This window comes from Petaurus breviceps, unplaced genomic scaffold (genome assembly GCF_028583685.1).
Source record: "Petaurus breviceps papuanus isolate PSGF00001 unplaced genomic scaffold, PetGlider_PUasm1.0 189, whole genome shotgun sequence".
Taxonomy (NCBI): domain Eukaryota; kingdom Metazoa; phylum Chordata; class Mammalia; order Diprotodontia; family Petauridae; genus Petaurus; species Petaurus breviceps.
In genome coordinates, this window is record NW_027185809.1 from 7,902,308 (window position 1) to 7,921,444 (window position 19,137).

At 40.9% G+C, this 19,137-nt stretch overlaps 1 protein-coding gene across 5 annotated transcripts in view; it reads right to left on the bottom strand.

The window, feature by feature from the left end:
• Nucleotides 1-2,764: 2,764 nt before the first annotated feature.
• MACROH2A1 (macroH2A.1 histone) overlaps nt 2,765-19,137 on the bottom strand; it is a 105,676-nt gene continuing 89,303 nt past the window's right edge. For all 5 annotated transcript variants that reach the window (XM_069091876.1, XM_069091878.1, XM_069091875.1 and 2 more), the window contains exons 8-9: nt 16,477-16,651; nt 2,765-3,554 (exon numbers count right to left, since the gene is read on the bottom strand). In XM_069091876.1, coding sequence (XP_068947977.1) covers nt 3,389-3,554; nt 16,477-16,651 — 341 coding nt within the window. In that variant the 3' untranslated portion in view covers nt 2,765-3,388. The remainder of the gene's footprint in view (nt 3,555-16,476; nt 16,652-19,137) is intronic.

The following is a 19,137-nucleotide window of genomic DNA, read 5'->3' on the forward strand; positions in this document are numbered from 1 at the left end:
CAGGCTAGAAAAAAAAAGTGTGTTTTATGAGAATTTCTTTGCAGTGGTGTGGGTGTCTTTTTTTTTTTTAAAGGAAGAAACATTTCTTTCAAACCCTTAGCCCTGAGGTAACTACTGTTGAAGTCATTTTGTTAAATAATTTTAATTGTGGTGTAGAGATCAGCACAGAGTAGTAGCAAGACTACTAGATTTGGAGTTAGAGAAACTAGATTTTAACCTTTACTCTACCGCTCGTAACCCTGGGCAAGCCATTTAGCTTCTCTGGGCCTCAGTTTTCTCATCTGTAAAATGTGGCAGTGCCTTCCAACTCTCAATCTGTGGTCCTGAGTACAGACTCTAACAGATGGCAATATTTACATCATACGATCACAGATTTAGAACTGTCAGGAATCTTAGAAACCATCTACTTCTTTAATGGATAAGGAAAATGAAGTCCAAGAGGCAAAATGTTGTCCACGGTCACAGAGGGAGCCAGGGCAGAGACAGAATTCAAATTCATGTCCTCTGGCTCAAAACCCAGCACTCCGTTCTGGGCACCATTTTCTTTTAAAATTACTGTGACATATTGGCAACTCCACATTCACATAAAGAGTTAATGCGTTCTTCATTTTTCTGAAACTTCAGATATCCTCTGGTAATTATGGTAAATAATTACTGCAAACTTCACAGGATCCACACAAATTATGCCTTTGTGTGAACACATGGACAAATCATTTACTTTTCAGTCCTTTTAGCGACATCTAGTGGAGTCTTTACAAAATACAGGATTTGATTTATCCAGGAAAGAATGCTGTGCCATTCCAGGACAGGCACATTTGAACTTTAATTAGATCTTTGACCTAATTTAGGTGTCCATTTTCAACCCAGATCTCAGAAGTCCTGTTCTGTCCAAACCTTCCACCAACTGACAAAATTCTATTGATTATATTCCTACAAAGTAATTTCATCTGCTTAATTATCAGCAGCTGAGTCACAAAAACATCCACTAATGAAAGTTTTTGTCATTTTAAAAACATCTTAAGGAGTAGAAAAAAAGTTCTCTTCTTTGGGGAAAAATGTGATGCTTTGGTAACAACAGGGTAACGCTTATAACTTTGGTTACAAGTTACACAGAAATTCTAGCAGAGACCATGGAAGCACAATGAATAGATCTAATAAGTAAACTGGCTATTTAAAGAGCAGTTCAGCAAGCCATATTTCTAGCTTTAATATGATATCACCAAATGCTGCACTATGTCTTGGTTGTTTTGGAGAGGAAATCAGCACCCAAATGAAATATATTACATCGTATTATATTTTTCTAACCTATAAAATATGGTTTAAGAGTAAGATCCACAGGAGACAATCACAAGTCTTTTTTTTTGTTTGTTTGTTTTTTTCAGAGCTGGGCAAGTCCCTAGAGATTATTCCAGTTCAACCCCGTCATATAAAATGAAGTGTGACTTCTAAGAGTTCTTGATGATGGTGAACTTTTACCTTCCCCAGGGTGTAGCTGTTTGTTGCATGTAGAGAATAAAAAGACCACAGCTGTAGAGCTGGAAAGGACCACAGCTGTAGAAAGTTCTTTGTTTTACAGAACTCTGAGAGATTGTGTGATTTGCCCAAGGTTACAAAGGTAGTAGATGCAGACCGGGCAGAATGTGTATGCCCAGATAGAGTAGGGGAGGACAAAGTGGCCTGCATTTAAAAAACAAATAATTGTGGTTGTTCAGCCATTCAAGGTGTGTCTGACTTTGTGATCCCATTAGATCACAGCAAGCCAGTCTCTTCTAAACTCCACTATCTCCCAAAGGTTTGTCCAAGCTCGTGTTCATTGTTTCCACGACATCATCCATCCATCTCATTTTCTGCTGTCCCCTTCTCCTTTTGCCTTCAATCTTCCCCAACATCAGAGTCTTTTCCAATGAGAAAACAATAGAAACAAAATTGTTCCAAGAGGTTTTTTTTTTAAATTCAAGCATTCATGATGATTTTTACAAAATACCCGAGCATGAAAATAGCTTTTGTGTGTGTGTGTGTGGGAGGAATGAAAGTAGAGACCTGAAATTTTATTAACCAATGCAGATTAGAAGCTGTTTATTTTTCAGCTTTGGAGAATTGCTGGGGCCTCAGAAGTTTGAAGCTCCCACAATTACAAAGTTTGTATAGGCCAGGGACAGCACTTTAAAGCCCCACCTTCTAGATACGGAAGGTAGATTTACATCAGAGGTGTCAAAAAGAAGCCCATTGCTGCCCTGGCTAAATTAAAATTTATTGGGAAATAGTTAACAAAATAAATAAAATAAAATAGAACAGAGATAATATTAACATGTGGTTTTTCTAAGTCAATATGCAGCAAGGATCTTTATGTACTGCACTGCTCTATACTAAACTGCTTCTCACTGAGAAATCATACCAATAAAGACATAGTGAATCTTGTTTTTAGAGACCTTGGTCTGCAACTGTAAGTGGGTGGCTGCGGGGACAAGTCCATGCTAAGGGTCTCTTCCTGAGCCTTTGGGCCTTGACCTACATGGCTAGTATATAAGAGTGAGGTATGAAATGCAGCTAAGACAAAAGGGTTCATTATCTGAACTTTCAGGATATGATGGGCTATGCATTCTGAGATTTGAAATGGAGGCCAGGGAATGAGGCCCTGCCTGTCCTCTTCTCAAGACAAGCAAAATCCAGGTCATTCCTAGAGCCTGACATCCTTCCCCAATTACTGTGAGAAGCTAGTCGTGGGCCTCTGATATAGTTACCCAAAAACACACCAAGGCACAGAAACAGTTTAACATTTTACTAAATCAATTCACACAAATTCCAAATTGCAAATATAATTAAGGACAACAGGCTTCTCTGTTTTCACATTTCCAGATCCATCATTAAGATAGTAAGTAAACAGGAATTCGATGTGATTTGTTTTTTTTTCTTGTTGTTGTTTTAGGAAAAAAAATGAGAACAATGTGATGAGAAGAAACATCACGCAACGTAGGATTACGTACCACAACACAGTTACAAAATAGGGCTTCCTGGTTTCTTCCACATGTAAAAGACAATGTACTTCCCACTACTGTCTGCATCAATCTGGTTTTCATTAAAATAAAACTATAAAATCTCCTAGATTACACTAAACTCATACAAGGGCTGAAACAGTGCATTAACAGCAGTAACGCCAACTATCAGTGCTAACATAAAACATTTTAAAAGGTCAAAAAAAATTAACCCAAAAAAACAGAAACAACAAAAAAAAGCAAACAAAAAACCAAACCTCATTTCCCTAGATGAGCAAAACTGAAAATAAAGGGTGTTGCCTCACAATTAGGAGTTAAAAACTTTTTTTTTTCTTTTTAATTTTAAATTGGAGAAAAGGACCACGTGAGTCTGGGCTGCTTCTAATTCTTTCAACTCAGTTAGCATCTAGTTTTGCCATTTCCTGCACATATATCCCTATACTCTCACTGTCAAAGAGCACGAAATAAACCGTTTTGATTGATGAAGACATTGTGGACACAAAGTAGCTGGAGATGGCCCTCAGGATCAGCTGTGCTGCCGTCTGTTTGGGGAAACCATTTCTGTGAAGGAAGAGAGCATACCAGTTAGCTTACGATTATCCCAAATGTGGGAGGGGGGAGGCTTGGGGTCAAAAGTAGCAGCTGCTGTTCTGCCTTCCCATGAGCTAGCTACAGATGTTTTGTGAGATGTTCTTTCAGCTACGACCCTCTGAATTACTGGTCTGGTATGCTAGGATGCTATTCTCTTGTGCTGTTTCATGCGTATGTGTCAGACTGAGATCTGAAAGGGCAAGGCTAGACCATTTATTTTTGCCCAGTATATCTGGTCTCTACAGCAGGTACTCAAGTGTTTGCTGAATGAATGCGACAGAAAATGAACAGTGAGGACCTAAGTGCTGCTCTTCCGATAGCCCAAACTCTGCCCTATCGTTTCCCAAACGGACGTCAAAGTGTTTTAGAGTCTTATAGATACAGAGTGGGAAGGGCCACTCAATCCAACCTTCTCATTTTACAAATGAGTAACTAAGGCCTAGAGCAGAAATGATTTGTCCCAGGTCACACCGTTGTAAGTAGCAGATCCAGAATTCTAACTCAAGACCTCCGCAAAATCATAAGGCATTGTTACTTCCATTGTACCATAATGGTCTCTTATGACTCCTTAAACAGAGTCTAGATGCCCAGAAACTGAAGCATTTTAAGGCTGTGATTCCAATAGCATGGGGATTTCTGGTAAGAGAACTCCTTCTACCAATGCAAATTCTGTCTGAATCACATAGAGTTTACATGACTTGCTCAGGGGCACAGAAGGCTTCTTCAGGGTCTGAGGCAAGACATGCTCATAGATCTAACTTTCCTGAACTCTATTCAATAAGACCCAGGATCTCTACTACACCTCAGACGTACCCATACAGAATAATACTATACAACACATATATCATTCAATAATATTATATATACTCATACAAGGCCAATTTGGGCCTTGAAGATTTGTGGGCATGCTAACACTAAAACGACCAAAATACCTAATTCTCAGGGTATATCACTCAATTCTCAACACAAAAGTTCTTTTAATTCAATTTAATTTTTAACAAAATAAACATACTCCACAAAAGCAAGTTCAAGAGTTGTGGAGCAGAACCACAGGACAGGAAAGGCTAGAAGCCATAAGCCTACACCCTGTGGGTGGGTAAGTTTCTGTGCATTTCTCTAAATGCCGTCCACAAATACAAGGGCCAAAAGCAGAACTCGTAGACAATTCTGCTCCTAATTCTCCCACTGCTGATTTTTGTCTCAAATGAGGCCCTTCTTGGAGTGGGCGTCTCTGATTTGCTCCTTTTGGTTATGTGCCAAGATGGATGGAAATTTAACAATTTAGCATATTTCCTATGCGATTTGTTCTTCTAAACGTGCTCCATGTACGACTCTCATATACCAAGCTATCTCAAATCATGGTTGGGCAAGAAACCCATCACAAAAGTCCAGGGACTAAGACTATAAAGATAAATCTTGCTAGGTCCAAACTGAGATTAGGAGAAAAGCCAGATGAAAACAGGGCTGCCAGTTCTAGGCAAGCATCAGTCAACCTCACAAAGTCCACAAAGAGGGACAACTTTACCTCTGCTTCCTACATTTTTTTTTGGTCATCCTGCAGTACGATGCCAAATAGGAATGGTGACAGTGTATGTCCTTGTTCACTCCCAATTTATTAGGAAACATCTGGAGTTTCTTCATTCATTCAGCAAGCATTTGTTAAACATCTATTACTACACCTGGAAAGGCACTGGACCCATAACTTCATTCACGTTGGGAATTTCCAGAGGAGAAAATTCCTTCTGCTAATGCAGGTTGCCACCTTCTAGAAAGTGCCCAGGATATTAAGGGCTTAAAGGACTTGCTCAGGTTCATGTGTCAGCAGAAGCAGCATCTGAACCCACGTCTCCTTGCTTTCAAGGCCAGATCTCTTACCACCCTCTCTCTCAAAAACCATCCCTATCCTAAAGAAGCCTATATTCTATCACAATGCAAGTAATGCTCGATGTGGCTTTTAGACAAATACTTTTTTATCATATTAAGGCAAAGTCTTTTAATTCTGTTCCTGGTATTTCCAAATAGTTGTCCCTCCTTCCTTCCTCCTCATCCTGCACCCTCTCCCCCACCCCATCCCAAATCTGCCCTTGAAATTACATTTACTTTGAATATATTTTCTATTTATTGATCTGGATACATGTTGCTTCCCCCAAGTAACCTCAAAAGCAGGAAATGTTTTCATTTTTATCTTTACATCCCCAGTGCCCAGAACAGTGCCTAACATATTATAATTATTTAATAAATATTTGTTGAATTATTCTGATTGCTAAGTGCTCAGTCTAGGACTGGTTTTCCTACGTAAGGACTCAGTCACTAGGGTTCAACTTACATTAGGCTCTGTCTGCACAGACACTCAATTTTCAGTACAAAGCATGAGTTAAACACATATTTATATGCCTGGAGTCAGGAAGCCCAAGTTCAAATCAGATCTCAGATACTTATTAGTTGTGTGACTGTGGGCTTCAGTTTCCTCAACTGTAAAATGGGGATAAGAGCCCCTACCTCTCAGGGTTGTTCTGAGGAACAAATGACATAATCTGTAAAAATGCTTAGTTCACAGTAGGCGCTACATCAATGCTTATTACCAACTCCCCCTTTCCTCTTTCCATGACTATTCTGGATGGATGGCCTTTTTGTAAAACCTTGCAGGGAAGTACAGGTTTAGTGCAATTATTCACAAATGGGCTGGGTGGGACTAAAGCCATGATCATCCTTTAAGATACCCAAATTTATACATCCAAAAGAACATGGGAGAATGTAATCTCCTTGAGGGAAGGTCCTGTTTTCTTTTTTTCTCTGAATTCCCAATATTTAGGAAAGTGCTTGTTACAGAGGGTCAGAGGTGAGAATAGTGATTCCACTGATCTTTTGCCGCTTCTAGTCCCAGAGTCACCTGGAGCACGTACTTACCCAGGGTCACACAGCTAGCATGTTTCAGAAGAGAAACTTGAACTCAGGTCTTTTTGGTTCCAAGGCCTTTTCTCTGACAATGGTGCCTCACTTGGGCCTGGCATGTGGTAGACACTTTTTGGTGAAATGAACTATGTTCTTTAAGATGTACCTTTGGGAAGGCTGTACACTCATCCCAACAATGCTGCCACTGCCTAAAACATTTCTGGACTTCCCTTTGGGAAATCATTCATTCATCCATAGTCAGTTTGCAAGCCATCTCATTAACTGGTAGTCATACTTCCATTTTGGACTGAAAACACTGTTACAAGCTTGATCACATGCTGGACTTGGCAGGCTCCAAAGGGTTTCTGACTATTTCCAGAAATCAAATCCAGCCTCAAAGGAGGAATATTTGCTACCATGGAAGATTCAAAAGCCTGTGTCCTGGGCCCTTTATGGCAGTTCCCAAAAGGGAAATCTGGAACTGTTGTGGGAAAAAGCAGTATCACTGGATTAAGCAGGCAGCATGTTGTCTCCCAAGAGTACTACTCTGAAGAGAGAAGTATTCATTTGAATGGAGAATCTCTGGTAGGTTTTGAAAAGTAATCTCTCTTTACTGGGGCACTGTTTCCATGGGATTGGCAACATGGTGCAGTTGGAAGAATGCTGAACTTGGATTTGAATCCTGGCTCCACTACTCACTACCTGTGTATCTGTTTCCTAATGTGTAAGAGGAGAGGTCTGGAAAGAGGTGACTTCCATGGTCCCTCCCAGCTCTTTATCTATGATTATATAATCATGACATAGAGAAGGTAGTAGAGACAAGTCCTGGAATTCTAGGTGGAAAAACTAATTGGCACATATCATCAGTTAGTACTCTGGGATGGAAAAGACATACCCCCAAAGAAGATAGAATGATTCCCTCCCCCCCCCTTTCTTTAACTAATTTTAGTTTTCAACATTCATTTCCACAAGATTTTGAGTTCCAAATTTTCTCCCCATCTCTCTCCTTTCCCCCCACCCCAAGATGGCAGTGTAGTGATTACCCCTTCTGACACTCTGCCCTTCCTTCTATCACCCCCACCCCTCTCATTCCCTTCCCCCTTACTTTCTTGTAGGACTAAAGAGATTTCTATACCCCATTGCCTGTATTCCCCCCTTCTTTAGAAAACCATTTCTACTCAAGTTTTTCCAAGCATGTATTATAATAGCCTGATTTTAATAGAAGGGGAAAAAAGAGATGTGTTCTATTCCTGATTCATTTTAAAATGAAATAATGCACGCCATTTTAAATAGGAAGGTGACGTCTGTGGCATATATGAAAGAATCTAGCTCAACTATACTTTTTCCAAGATTTCTTTCCCCCATTTTGTCACCTGAACATGTTCTGAGATGCCTCAAGTATTTAATTTTAAAGATACCACCATGTGTGATGGTGGGAGTAAATATGGAAGATCTGATCATTCACACAGGCAGCTAAGCTCCCCTTCATAGAATCAATTTTAGAACTAGAATGGATCTTAGGTTATCCAGTCCAACCCTCTCATTCTATAGGAGCACAAGGCCTGAAGAGATGGAATGATCTGTCCAAGGTCACAAAGGTAATGAATAAGCAGAGCTGGAACTTGACTCCAGAGACTCTGAACTCAAATTGGGAGTGCTTTCTTCTTTACCATACTGCTTGCTCCCTCTCATTCCCAGGGGTCTTCCCTAGCTGAGGACTTGGCAAAATCACACTAGGTCTACACAGCCCCATTCCTGAGCTAAGCCAACATAGGTTTGGGGGGGTGGGGTAAGTGCTGTTGAGGGTCATGTAGAGACCATCTGAATAAGAGATCATTTAAGCGTCACACAAAGAATGAAAGATTTTTTTCATGCCGTAAGTACAGCTGCCTCTTAGAGTACCTGATCAGGTTACAATGATTCCATTAACTTCACCAGCTGTGAGAACAACCCAAGGAGGCAGGATTGGTAGGGAGTGGGAAGCCTTCCCAGGACTGCAGACATAAATGGACCCACCAGCAGCCAAGGATGTGGGAAGGAGCTCTAGAAACACATGCCTGAAGAGAAAACTCTGTTCACTGTGGGGATCAGGCTGGGTTCCTGTTGAGTCTCAAAATACCTCCTTGATTAAGGGGGAAACTGTTGGCTGTGATTGCAGTGCCCAGCAGGGGCCTCGGCTGATGGGGAGGGGGAACAGGATTTCACCCCCTTATTCTCTGGTTTATGCTGATACGATCTGCTTTTAAGGTGGTGTGTGGTTCTCACTGAAGCTGGAGGGCCACCTCTATTCCAACTTCATCCGGCATGTGCCGTGACACTTGGCAGAAAAGAAGGCTGGGTAACACAACAGGCATTCATGAAGTACCCATGTATATTCCAGGCATTGTGGACAAAAACCTCATAGTCCCTCCTGCCCTCAGAGAGCTACCATGTTACTAAACGTCCTAAAAACCAGACTTCTGTGTCCTGTGAGCAGCACTCGGCCATCAGCTACTACATGTTAACAGTTCTCTACACTGCCAAGTTCTCAATAAATGTTTAAAAAATAAACCATTTTACATCTTGTCTCCCCTACAGTGGAGAGAATGCTAGATTTGCAATCTTAGAATTTAGGTTCAAATCTCAAATTAGCTACTATCTATGTGACCTTGGACAAATCATTTAACCCCTAGGGGAATTGTGGTTCCTGATCTGTACTGGACTGGATGGCCTCACAGTCCTTAATCTATGAACTTGTAAATCAGGCCTTGTTTATATAAGTAAGGGGCTATGTTATTTATTTCTTTGTTTTGACACAAGAGGCAAGCATCTAGTAAGTACTCAAGGGCTCTCTGATCACCGAATGATTTACAATCCTGTATCCAGGTTACTTGACCTATCTGCTCCTCCATCATTTGAGCCATTCCAATCAAGTTAAGAGTTTGGGAACTGAATGTCTGAGATCATTTTGGCTGCATAGACCTGTTCTCTTAACCTGGTCCCAAGGGATGATCTTTGGATACTGATATAAAACAGGACCATACTTAAGATCCCTTCTTATACATAAGGCTAATCTCTAATAGACCCTCACTAAGTGTGTTTTTTTTTTAAGCAATTGGGGTTAAGCAACTTGCTCAAGGTTACAGGGCCAGTTATTTCTGGGTGTGGCGCTGAGTATCTGAGCCCGGATTTGATCCAGGTCATCCCGACACTGGAGCCGGTGCTCTTACTCGCTGAGCCACCTGGCTGCCCCTCACTAAGTGTTTTTAATTGCATCTGTCTCAAATCGCTGGAAAAGACTCAAAGCAAAGAGAGAAGGGGGTAGGAGGGATGTTATTTTAAATCCACTCCTATACTAGCAGTGTCTGCTTTGCAATCTAAGCCCTCAAAATGTATCTGCTTCTGTGGTCCGAGAGAACCAGGACGGTGAACACTGGAGAAACTCTTGCTGAGGTGAGAAAGCAGAAGCTCCACATTATGTCTAGGAACGTAAATCCGGAACATTTTCTGGGTACTGTACATGCGTATGTGTATGCATGCATGCACAACATAGTAACCAAAAACTATCATATTCACCCATGAGGAAACATATGATCTCATTCACAGAATACTGGTGAATGAATGTTAGTAAGGATTTATTAACAGAACAGTCTCACAAGAGTTTTCCTGAAATGTGTTCCAAGGTGTATACCACTTTCATAGTAAACATTTCCCTCTTGCTGTCCAATACGGGTTTTTATGACAAAAACAAATTCTTTTCATCCTTTCAGATGGGGGTACAGTCCCAGGGAGACCTGGAATGACCGATTTTTTTTCAAAGAGGGATAATGTCAGAAAATAACTTCCACAGAGTGTTTTCAGTTCAGAAGGACTATCTTGCCAGACAAAAAGAAAAACAGTTCTTCAATGATTTCACCTTGCTCTGGGAAGAAACACACACACTTATAGTGCAATCTCTTATAGAGATGATACTTGATCTTATCCCTGAAGAGAGTGATTTCAAGAGGATGAGATGTGTGGAAAGTAATCTGTTCACCATAAAATGGAGGTGAACTGAATAAGTACCCATGTACTTTACCTAAAACTGTGAACTGACACAAAAAAGAGGGGATCCTTGCAGTCTTATGTACTAGATATGGCTTTTGAATAAAATGGGGGTAAGAACGGCTGCAGTCCCTATACCACAGGGCTGTTGTGAGGCTCCAATCTCATGTATCTACAGCACTTTGCAAATTTTAGAGCAAGGGGTGTCAATCTGGAGCTTGTGAATTTGTTTTTTGAATATTTTGATAACTATTTCAACACAACTAGTTTGCCTTGTAATTCCATGTATTTTATTTATTATTCATTTTTAAAACATTACTTTGAGAAGGGTCCCATAGCCTTCGCCAAACTGCCAAAGAGGCCCATGACACACAAAAAATGAAGAGATCTTGCTGTAAAACAAGAAATAAAGTCAGCTATTAGCATTACTTGGCTATTTTTATTGGATGCTGAGTTTCAGTACTTTGGTGTTTCTTTAAGTAGAGAGATCTTTGAAATTTTGAAAATCAAATTTTCCTTCTTGGGTCCTCTATGTATCTGGGGCACAAACTGCTCTGTCCTTGCTATATGACTAAGAAAGAGTTACATGAATACTCTGGTTCACTTCTCAGCCTGTAGGGAATGCCTCCACTAACACCCCAGAAGCATGACAATGGGAAGAAGCCCTTTATGTATAATCAAGTAAAAAGAAAGAATCCCCAAATGACCTGCTTGTGTCTAGAGTGGGCTTAAGGTGATTTTTAATATGAAATTATTTTTATGACATCTATGTCAGGAGAGAAGAGTCACCATTTCCTTTTTCTTTTGGTGAGACTGGGGTAGGGTTAGGGTATGCGATTTCTCTCAATACAGATGAACACCTACTCTGCCACTCAGACAGGCACTCTGAGAGGTGCAGGGTCCTACCCCCTGTCACACAGCTGCCATGTCAGAAGCAGGATCTGAATTTACCTCTTCCTGATTCCAAGGCCAGCTCCCTACCCAACCTGTCAGACTGCTAATCTTTTTCTTATTCTTTTTTGCAGACAGGGCCTGTGATTACACTGGTATATCTTCATTTTAATTACCATAAAAATAAAATGGCTCCAACCCACAGTTTCAGACTTGGACACCTTCTGCTCTGGACACTCTGGTCTCTTCGTCATTCTCCCAGCTCTCCCACCCTGCACTTTCCTGGTTAGAATGATCTTCCCCATCCCCTCTGCCTCTTCAAATCTTATCCCATTCTGCAAGTCCAGTTTCCAAAACAATCCCCTTCATGATTGACTGTAGAGCTGGAAGGGCCCACAGAGATCATGCAGCCCAAACCTCTCACCTGACAGATCTCAGACCAGACAGGAAGCTGGAGTCCAAGTGAGTAAAAGAGCTTCTCAAAGTCACACAGGCGGCCTTTCCTGACAATGATCTCTTCCTTCTCTGAACTCCTATTTACTACTTCTTTTATTAGGGAATTAGCACACACTGTCCGGCGTTGGCGTTTATCTCTTTATAGCTGTGCACCATGTCTAACTAGACAGTAAGTCTCCTGAGGAACCCAGCTTCACTCATAGGATCACAAAAATCTCAGACATCATTTATTCTTTGTCTCTTGTTACAACAGCTACTTACGAGAACTAAGGTGCTCTATGTAGCACGTTTAGTTGCTGAGTTTGTTAAATGGATATAGCGCAAATTGTTCTTTGGTTAAGTGAATAAAACATCTCTGCCTCCAGCTCAGCATTTTTGGGTCCTATTTTTGTGAGTCAAACACAGTAGTCTCCTATTTCTGAGAGTACTCACTGCTTGTGAATAATGAAAGCGTCAGGGCATTGGGAAGAAAGTGCAGAGCCCAACTACTTGTACAGTTCATTCAGTGGGAGAGGCAGCTTGGTGTCCTGAAACTCGGGACAAGAGAACAGGGCTCTAATCCCGGCTTTGACACTTGGGACATATCATTTCTCTCTGGGACTCAGTTTTCTTCTTTCTAAAGTAACAGGTTTAGATTAGATGACTTCCAAATTCCTAAGTAATTTGTCCTTCAATTATGGAGAAAATGACACTTATGTATTATCCTCAGTCCACAGACCTCTTTATCTATTTTTATATGAAGACCACTTTATAAGTGGGTCTTAAAGGTCTTATCTCTTTAAGTATAGACATTTGCCAAGCTTACTGCCCTGGAGAGGCAGGATGGCTAGCAGGCCAGCTTGGGAGTCAGGAAGTTATGGGTTCCAGTTTGGCCTCTGACACATATAAGCTGTGTGAACATGGGCAAGTTACAATCTTCCAGCATACCAGATAACTCCCTAAGACTATAAGTTACAACAATAACAATAACAACAATAACAATTATTATATGAATGGCTATCTTTTAAGGTTTGCAAAGTGCTTTATGTGTTATCTCATTTGAGCTTACAACAACCTGGGAGGTAAGTACTATTTATTATTATTGTTACTGCCACCCCCATTTTACAGAGAAGAAAACAGAGGCTAAAAGGTTAAGTGACTTGCTCAGGCTCGCATTGCTGGTTGTTAAAGCAAGATCTGAACTCAGATCTTTCTGATTCTGATCTACTGTGAAACTGTCAATCAGTGGAGTTAATATACCAAGAATTCCTTACCTTGATGAAATCATAATTCCACACCAAACAACAACAAAGAAATTTATCTGGCTTTATTGTTTTAGTCCTGAGTCTATCAAATATATGTCATTTAGTGTCAACCTGCCTAATTTGGTGCTTATTTTCAGTTCTGTCTGACCCATCAAGATGTGCATGCAGGCTACACATTAAGCTGATTCCATCCTGAGGATACATTCATTGGCACAGAAATATAGAGGCCATTTCCCTGGGAATGCATACCATGACCCATTCCTGCCTCCCTCCACAGTGTGCTCAAGTACAACCGGGGGGTAGCCCTCAGAAACACTCTCCATAATTTTAGCTGTTTATGAGATGGATGAGACTATGATGTCTAAGAAAGGAAATGCGAGCCTGTGCTGTATATGCTGCTCTTCCAAATGGACCGAGGTCCTGCCACCACCCTACATCCTGGAGATGCCTTCAACAGTATCCTGGTCTGGCTCTCGCATTTGGGTGAATTTGAAGCTACTTTTAAGATACTCACAGCTTTCACAAGAAAGTGTCTTATTTAATAATAAAACAAAGAGCTTGTTCTGAAAGGGTAGTTCTTCGAACAGTGAAAAACGGAAACTTGGAGAAAGCTGCTATGTTAAATGCCCTCATGTCCCATGAGTTCCTAAATAGTCAGTGATGATAGGTGGAGTCTCATGCCACATGTTTTTACCACCACCACTTAATACTAATTCATTATCTCTCATTTTGTGCCATGATTCTCCATCTGTGATCTCTTTCTGCCTTTTCTCTAATTTGCTTTTCTTCTAGGCCCAAATGCCAAAGGCACAAGGGAGGGGCCTACTAGCTATAATCCTGAGTTTATAGAGTGAAAGAATTCTGAAATGTTTCCTCCTGCCACCCAGTCTCTGCCTGGTCAAAAGATCTGGAGAACCTACCATGCAAATGACTGTGGGGCCTACACTTGCCAAATGGAAAGGAGAATAGAGTCCTAAACTGGCTTTCTCAGAACTCATAAATTCAAGAAAAGTTCATGCAAAATCCCCTAACTAAAAGAGAGCAAATTTACTCTTGTGTTTTTCTCCTAGGAGAGTGTGTGCACCCTCTTAATATCAACCAGAGCCCAGGAAGGCTTTACATGGAGTGGGGGGTTCAATAAATATTGTGGTCTAACAGGCTGGAAACAGGATATCTAGATGCCAAAGGTAGTTTCCTGCATCCCATGTTACAATGTTGGTCTTTATTCAACCAAAGCACATTCTAAAAGAAATCATCTGAGGCAAATGTCCAGTATGGAATACACACTGATGCATGCAGTATTGCAATTGTTACGGCTGCTGGAGACTGAGGATATCAAAATACTGTTATATGAGAATGCCATCGCCAGGTCTTTCCTTTAGCATGCTGGACTTAATTTTTTTTAAATCCCAACATGACTTTTATGCTGGAGACACTGAATGCCACAAACAAGCTTTTTTATTTCCCCTCCTAAAATCCAACATGATTTATTTGAACAGCTTTGGTGTAATCCCATTCTTGAGTCATGAAAGGGAATGAAACTATTTACATGGCTTTATAAGGTGATGTCTGCTTGACAGATGTCCGTAACAGAACAGCTGTGCACATGTGGTGCCTTCGGCACTTGTGGATCTTAAAAGTTTTTCAATTTATTATTTTTTAAAAATGTTTTACTCCATAAAAAAATGTAAATATGCTTGAAATAACAGATGTACTTTTATGGGAATTAATTTTCATAATTCAATTAAAAGCTTTCTCAATAGCTAAAGGAAAAAAATACTGCTACCAATAAAGAATAATATTACCTCTCACATCTGAAACACCTTTTATCAGCATTTATCAAAGTGCATTATAAACACTAATTAATGGAGCCTCATAATACTTCTATGAGGAAGGTAAACCCTATTAATCTCACTTACTGATAAATAAACCAAGAGACAGAGAAGTTGACTCATTTATCAAAGGTAACACAGTGAATTCAGTGATAAAGAACAGACTTTAGAGGCATGCTATTTTAAACCCCTACAAGACTGCTTTGTGGAAAGTGGTTCTAAATCTACTCTGGGCCTGGGTCTACGTTACGTGCTGTAAATCTCCTTAATTGCAAATAAAGTCTATTCTACCAGGAGCTTGTTGACTTCCTCCTATCTTATAAAATGCACTTTTCTTCTCAACTGAAAGGGCTCCTAAATGTAGTGACATCTACATCCATGCTTTTTTTAGATCATGTTCAGTTAGATAATACTGAGAGGGTTTCAATATGTGGAAAGCAAAAGAGCCCACTGAAAATAGAGTACACCACCAATGTAAAACAGGCAACATAATGGGCTGGGAAAAACACTAGCTCTCAAGTGAGAGGGCCTCAGTCTGAATCCCAGTTATGCTCATTTACTGTGTGACCCAGGCAGGTCATGAACTTCTCTGGGCCCCAGTTTCCTCATCTACTATGGGAAAAAGTTGGATCAGGTGACCTATGAGGTCCCAAAATACTACAAATAATGCTCTTACCATCTACCCAGAAAACATCTTTTATGGTAGGGAAACAGTTAGCTTTCAATTCTGTCTTTAGTGGAGTTTCCTTGCACAGCCAGACCACATTCCAAGACAATGACCCTAAGGTCACTGAGGGGGACATCAAGACAAAAAAGTGAGACGTTCACAGAATCAGAAGGTCTGCACTCTGACCCTCTTTGGCCAGGCACTGAAAGCCCTGTACAGTCAGTCTCCAACCTAACTCTCCAGCGCTGTGCACGGCATGTAGCAGATGGCACTGCATAGGCCAGACTTGACTACTCAGTGCTCCTCGGTCCTGCAAGAGTCTTCCCTTTCCTACCTCTGGGCCTTCGAGGATGCTGTCACTCAGGCCCAGAAAAACTTCCCATGTATCTCTACCTACTCATATCCTTCTCATTTTCAAAGTCCAGCTCAGGTACCACATCCTTCACAAAGCCTTCCTCAATTCATCCCTCTATTCCCCAGTTAGAAGAGACTATTCCTTCCTAAAATCTCCCAGGCTTCCTTTAATTTTTACTCTATGCTTATCAAAACCTGATTTGCACTAGACTTACGTGCACATGTCTTGAACTTGGACTGCGTCTTATTTTAAATCTGTCTTCTCAGTACACAGCATAGGGCCCAGATGTAAGGACTAAGTCCTTCCTTTACTGGATGAAATGAAATGAAATTGAATTATTTAACTTTTCACATGTCTTACCCTTTCAATTGGACTGTGAACCATGTGAAGATCAAGACCTTGCCTTACTCATTTTTCTGCCTCTCATCACCCAGCTCAGCATCCACATCGGTCCCTCAATGATTGGATAAATGAATGCATTACTTGAGAATTATCTTCTGGCACAAATATTTGGACTAGTGGGTTCTCTTACCGGCCACTGCCAATTGATGGAAATGCAATTGATTTCAGCTTCTTGTCATCTGCCAGGGCCAAACAGTTCTTCACTGTCTTTTCCAGAAGCTCTTCGCACTTGTCAGAACCCCATATTGGACTGTTACAGTGGATCACAAACTTGGCGGGCAAGCCATGGCCTGCACTGACGGCCGCTGGTGGGAAGAAGAACCCAGACCTTTAGCTCCCATCCCTTTGCAAATAAAAAAGCAATTTACATGTGTGCATGGGGTTAAAAATAACAACTCAGCCCTAAATCTAAACCACCTGCAAATACGTCATGGAATGATGGCTATAATTAGGGCTCAAAAGAACTGAGTTCTAATCTTGGCTTCTGTGACCCTGGCTCAGTGTTTCTGTCTCTCTCCTGCCCTATTTCCTTATCAGTAAAAATGGGGATGTTAGCCTTGCCCTGGTTCCCTTGTACAACTGCTGAACCAGTCAAGTGAGATAATGCATGTGAAGGGGCTATATAAATGGTGAAGTGCCGCACGCCTATTTAAAAACTATGCTCGTTCTCTGAGGTCAGGAATGTGAAGAGGGAACAAGAGCACCTCTAATGTACTTACTTTTGTAACCTAGGTTCCCATGCTGGTAAAACATGTTTAGCTACAGTCATTTACAACTGCACTGACCAGCCAAGGCACAGCCTTGGAAACATGGCATTCAGCACTCCCTGAGCTACTGCCAGGAACGGGTTCCACTATTGCATGGCAATCCCCTTACTATAAAGAACAGCTACTCAGGGCCAACCACAATGAACCGAACATGCCAGACTAATAACCCCTTAAGGTGTTCAAAGTGGTTGTACCCACTGGTTCCATTTGCTGCCAATGGGTTTGTTTGAAAAATCACGAGGTGTGATCAATAAATTTTGCTGATATGTTGATGCAAGACACATTAGGAAAACCACCTTTGTTTCTTTATAGTCTAACAAATAGCCCAATATCCTGCTTCACTGGTTCTATTATTTAATGGTCTTGGGAGTCCATGCAAATAAATGATGCTGTTTAGTTTTGATGACATTAATCAGTTCACTTTAGGTAGGATCATTTCATTTCAGCAGAAGATGGCCCATGCTCAGTGATACCTCTGTCTTAAGAATCCTTCCTTCCTTCATTATCTTACTAATCATGAAGAATCCTCTCCCAAAGATAAAGATTTAGGGTCCTTCTAGGTACCACGGAATGAGATGTGAGTAATTATAAATGAATATAAACCAAATGGAAAAATACAGATGCCTAATGATGTTATTACAGTAAGGTGTCCATAAATAAGTACTTGATTATACTGGCTATCCCTTATTTATGAACACCCAGAATCTCCTGCTGTCCAAAAATCACTATTAAAGGCCCTGTCTCAGTGCCCCAGCTTGAAGAGGAGGTGGGAAAGATTTTCATTCTTATGGGTGGATTTTGGTGCTTGAGGCATTGGTAGGAAAGGGAAAGCTCTATAAGTTGAAGTCTTTTCTCCTGTGGAGTCTGTGGAATTGAAACTAAAACCCTATAGGAACAATGTGAAGAATGGTGGTTGAGCTTACTGATATAATTAGTGCCATTGTTCACCTATCTCAGGGGCGGGGAACCTATGGCCTTGAGACCACATGTGGCCCTCTGACTAAATCCACACTTAACAGAACAAATCCCCTTAAACAAAAGGACTTGTTCTGTAAAATTTGGACTCAGTCAAAAGGTTCCACCCAAACACCTAGAAAGCCATGTGTGGCCTTGAAGTTCCCCAGCCCTGACTTACCTTATGGGTTCAAAGTGCATTTGTAGGGTAGGAAGGAAGGAAGGAAATTGGTACATAAAACATCATTCCTTTTGGAAAACGTGTTCTGAGATCCAGACAACTAAGCTACAAATAAACTCTCGGTACACAGCCAGTTCTCATGTTTGCTCTCAGACTGTTGTGTAAAGTGCAGGCATTCTCTTCCCAACTAGTCTGAAAGTTCCAAGGGCTGGGACTATGTCTTCTACTCCTGTGTTAGCCATGGTTCTAGTCTGTCATTTTCCCTCTTTGGGACTAAGCTTTTTAATGTGTAAAATAAAGGGGTTAGAGCTGACAGTTTCTGGGACCCTAACTGACATTCTGTAGTCTACTTTGAACCTTTGTGTCTTTGCATATGACTTTGTAGTAGGGTGGCTTTCCCAACCGCATGAACTTAAGAACTTCATGAAGCCCAACATGGTGCCTCATTTCCTCTGGCAATAAAAAAAGGGTGAAACTGATTCTATCACTACCAAATCCATGAACAAGATAATGCCTAATGCTTCATGCTACAAATACTCACATTACCTGAAGGAACCCCTCCACCATCTCATCCTGATGAGCTTTGGTCCTACGTAACCACAGAGAAAGTATAAGGAACCGGCATTGTCAGAAATAGCAAGACCATAGGATCCCTGGACAAGAGCTGCCCTCGGTGCAAATGGCTTGCTAGTACCAGAGCTATCATTTTGTGTACATTCACATCCAGCAACTTGGGTCACACTGTACTTTGTCATCACCCATATGGATTAAAGTTTGTACTAATATAAATATAAAGTTTGTACTGTATGCTCAACTAAATTTTCTTTCAACCTCAGATTTTAAACCGGCCTAAATAGGGGATTCTGTAAGGACCAGAAAAACAAAACCA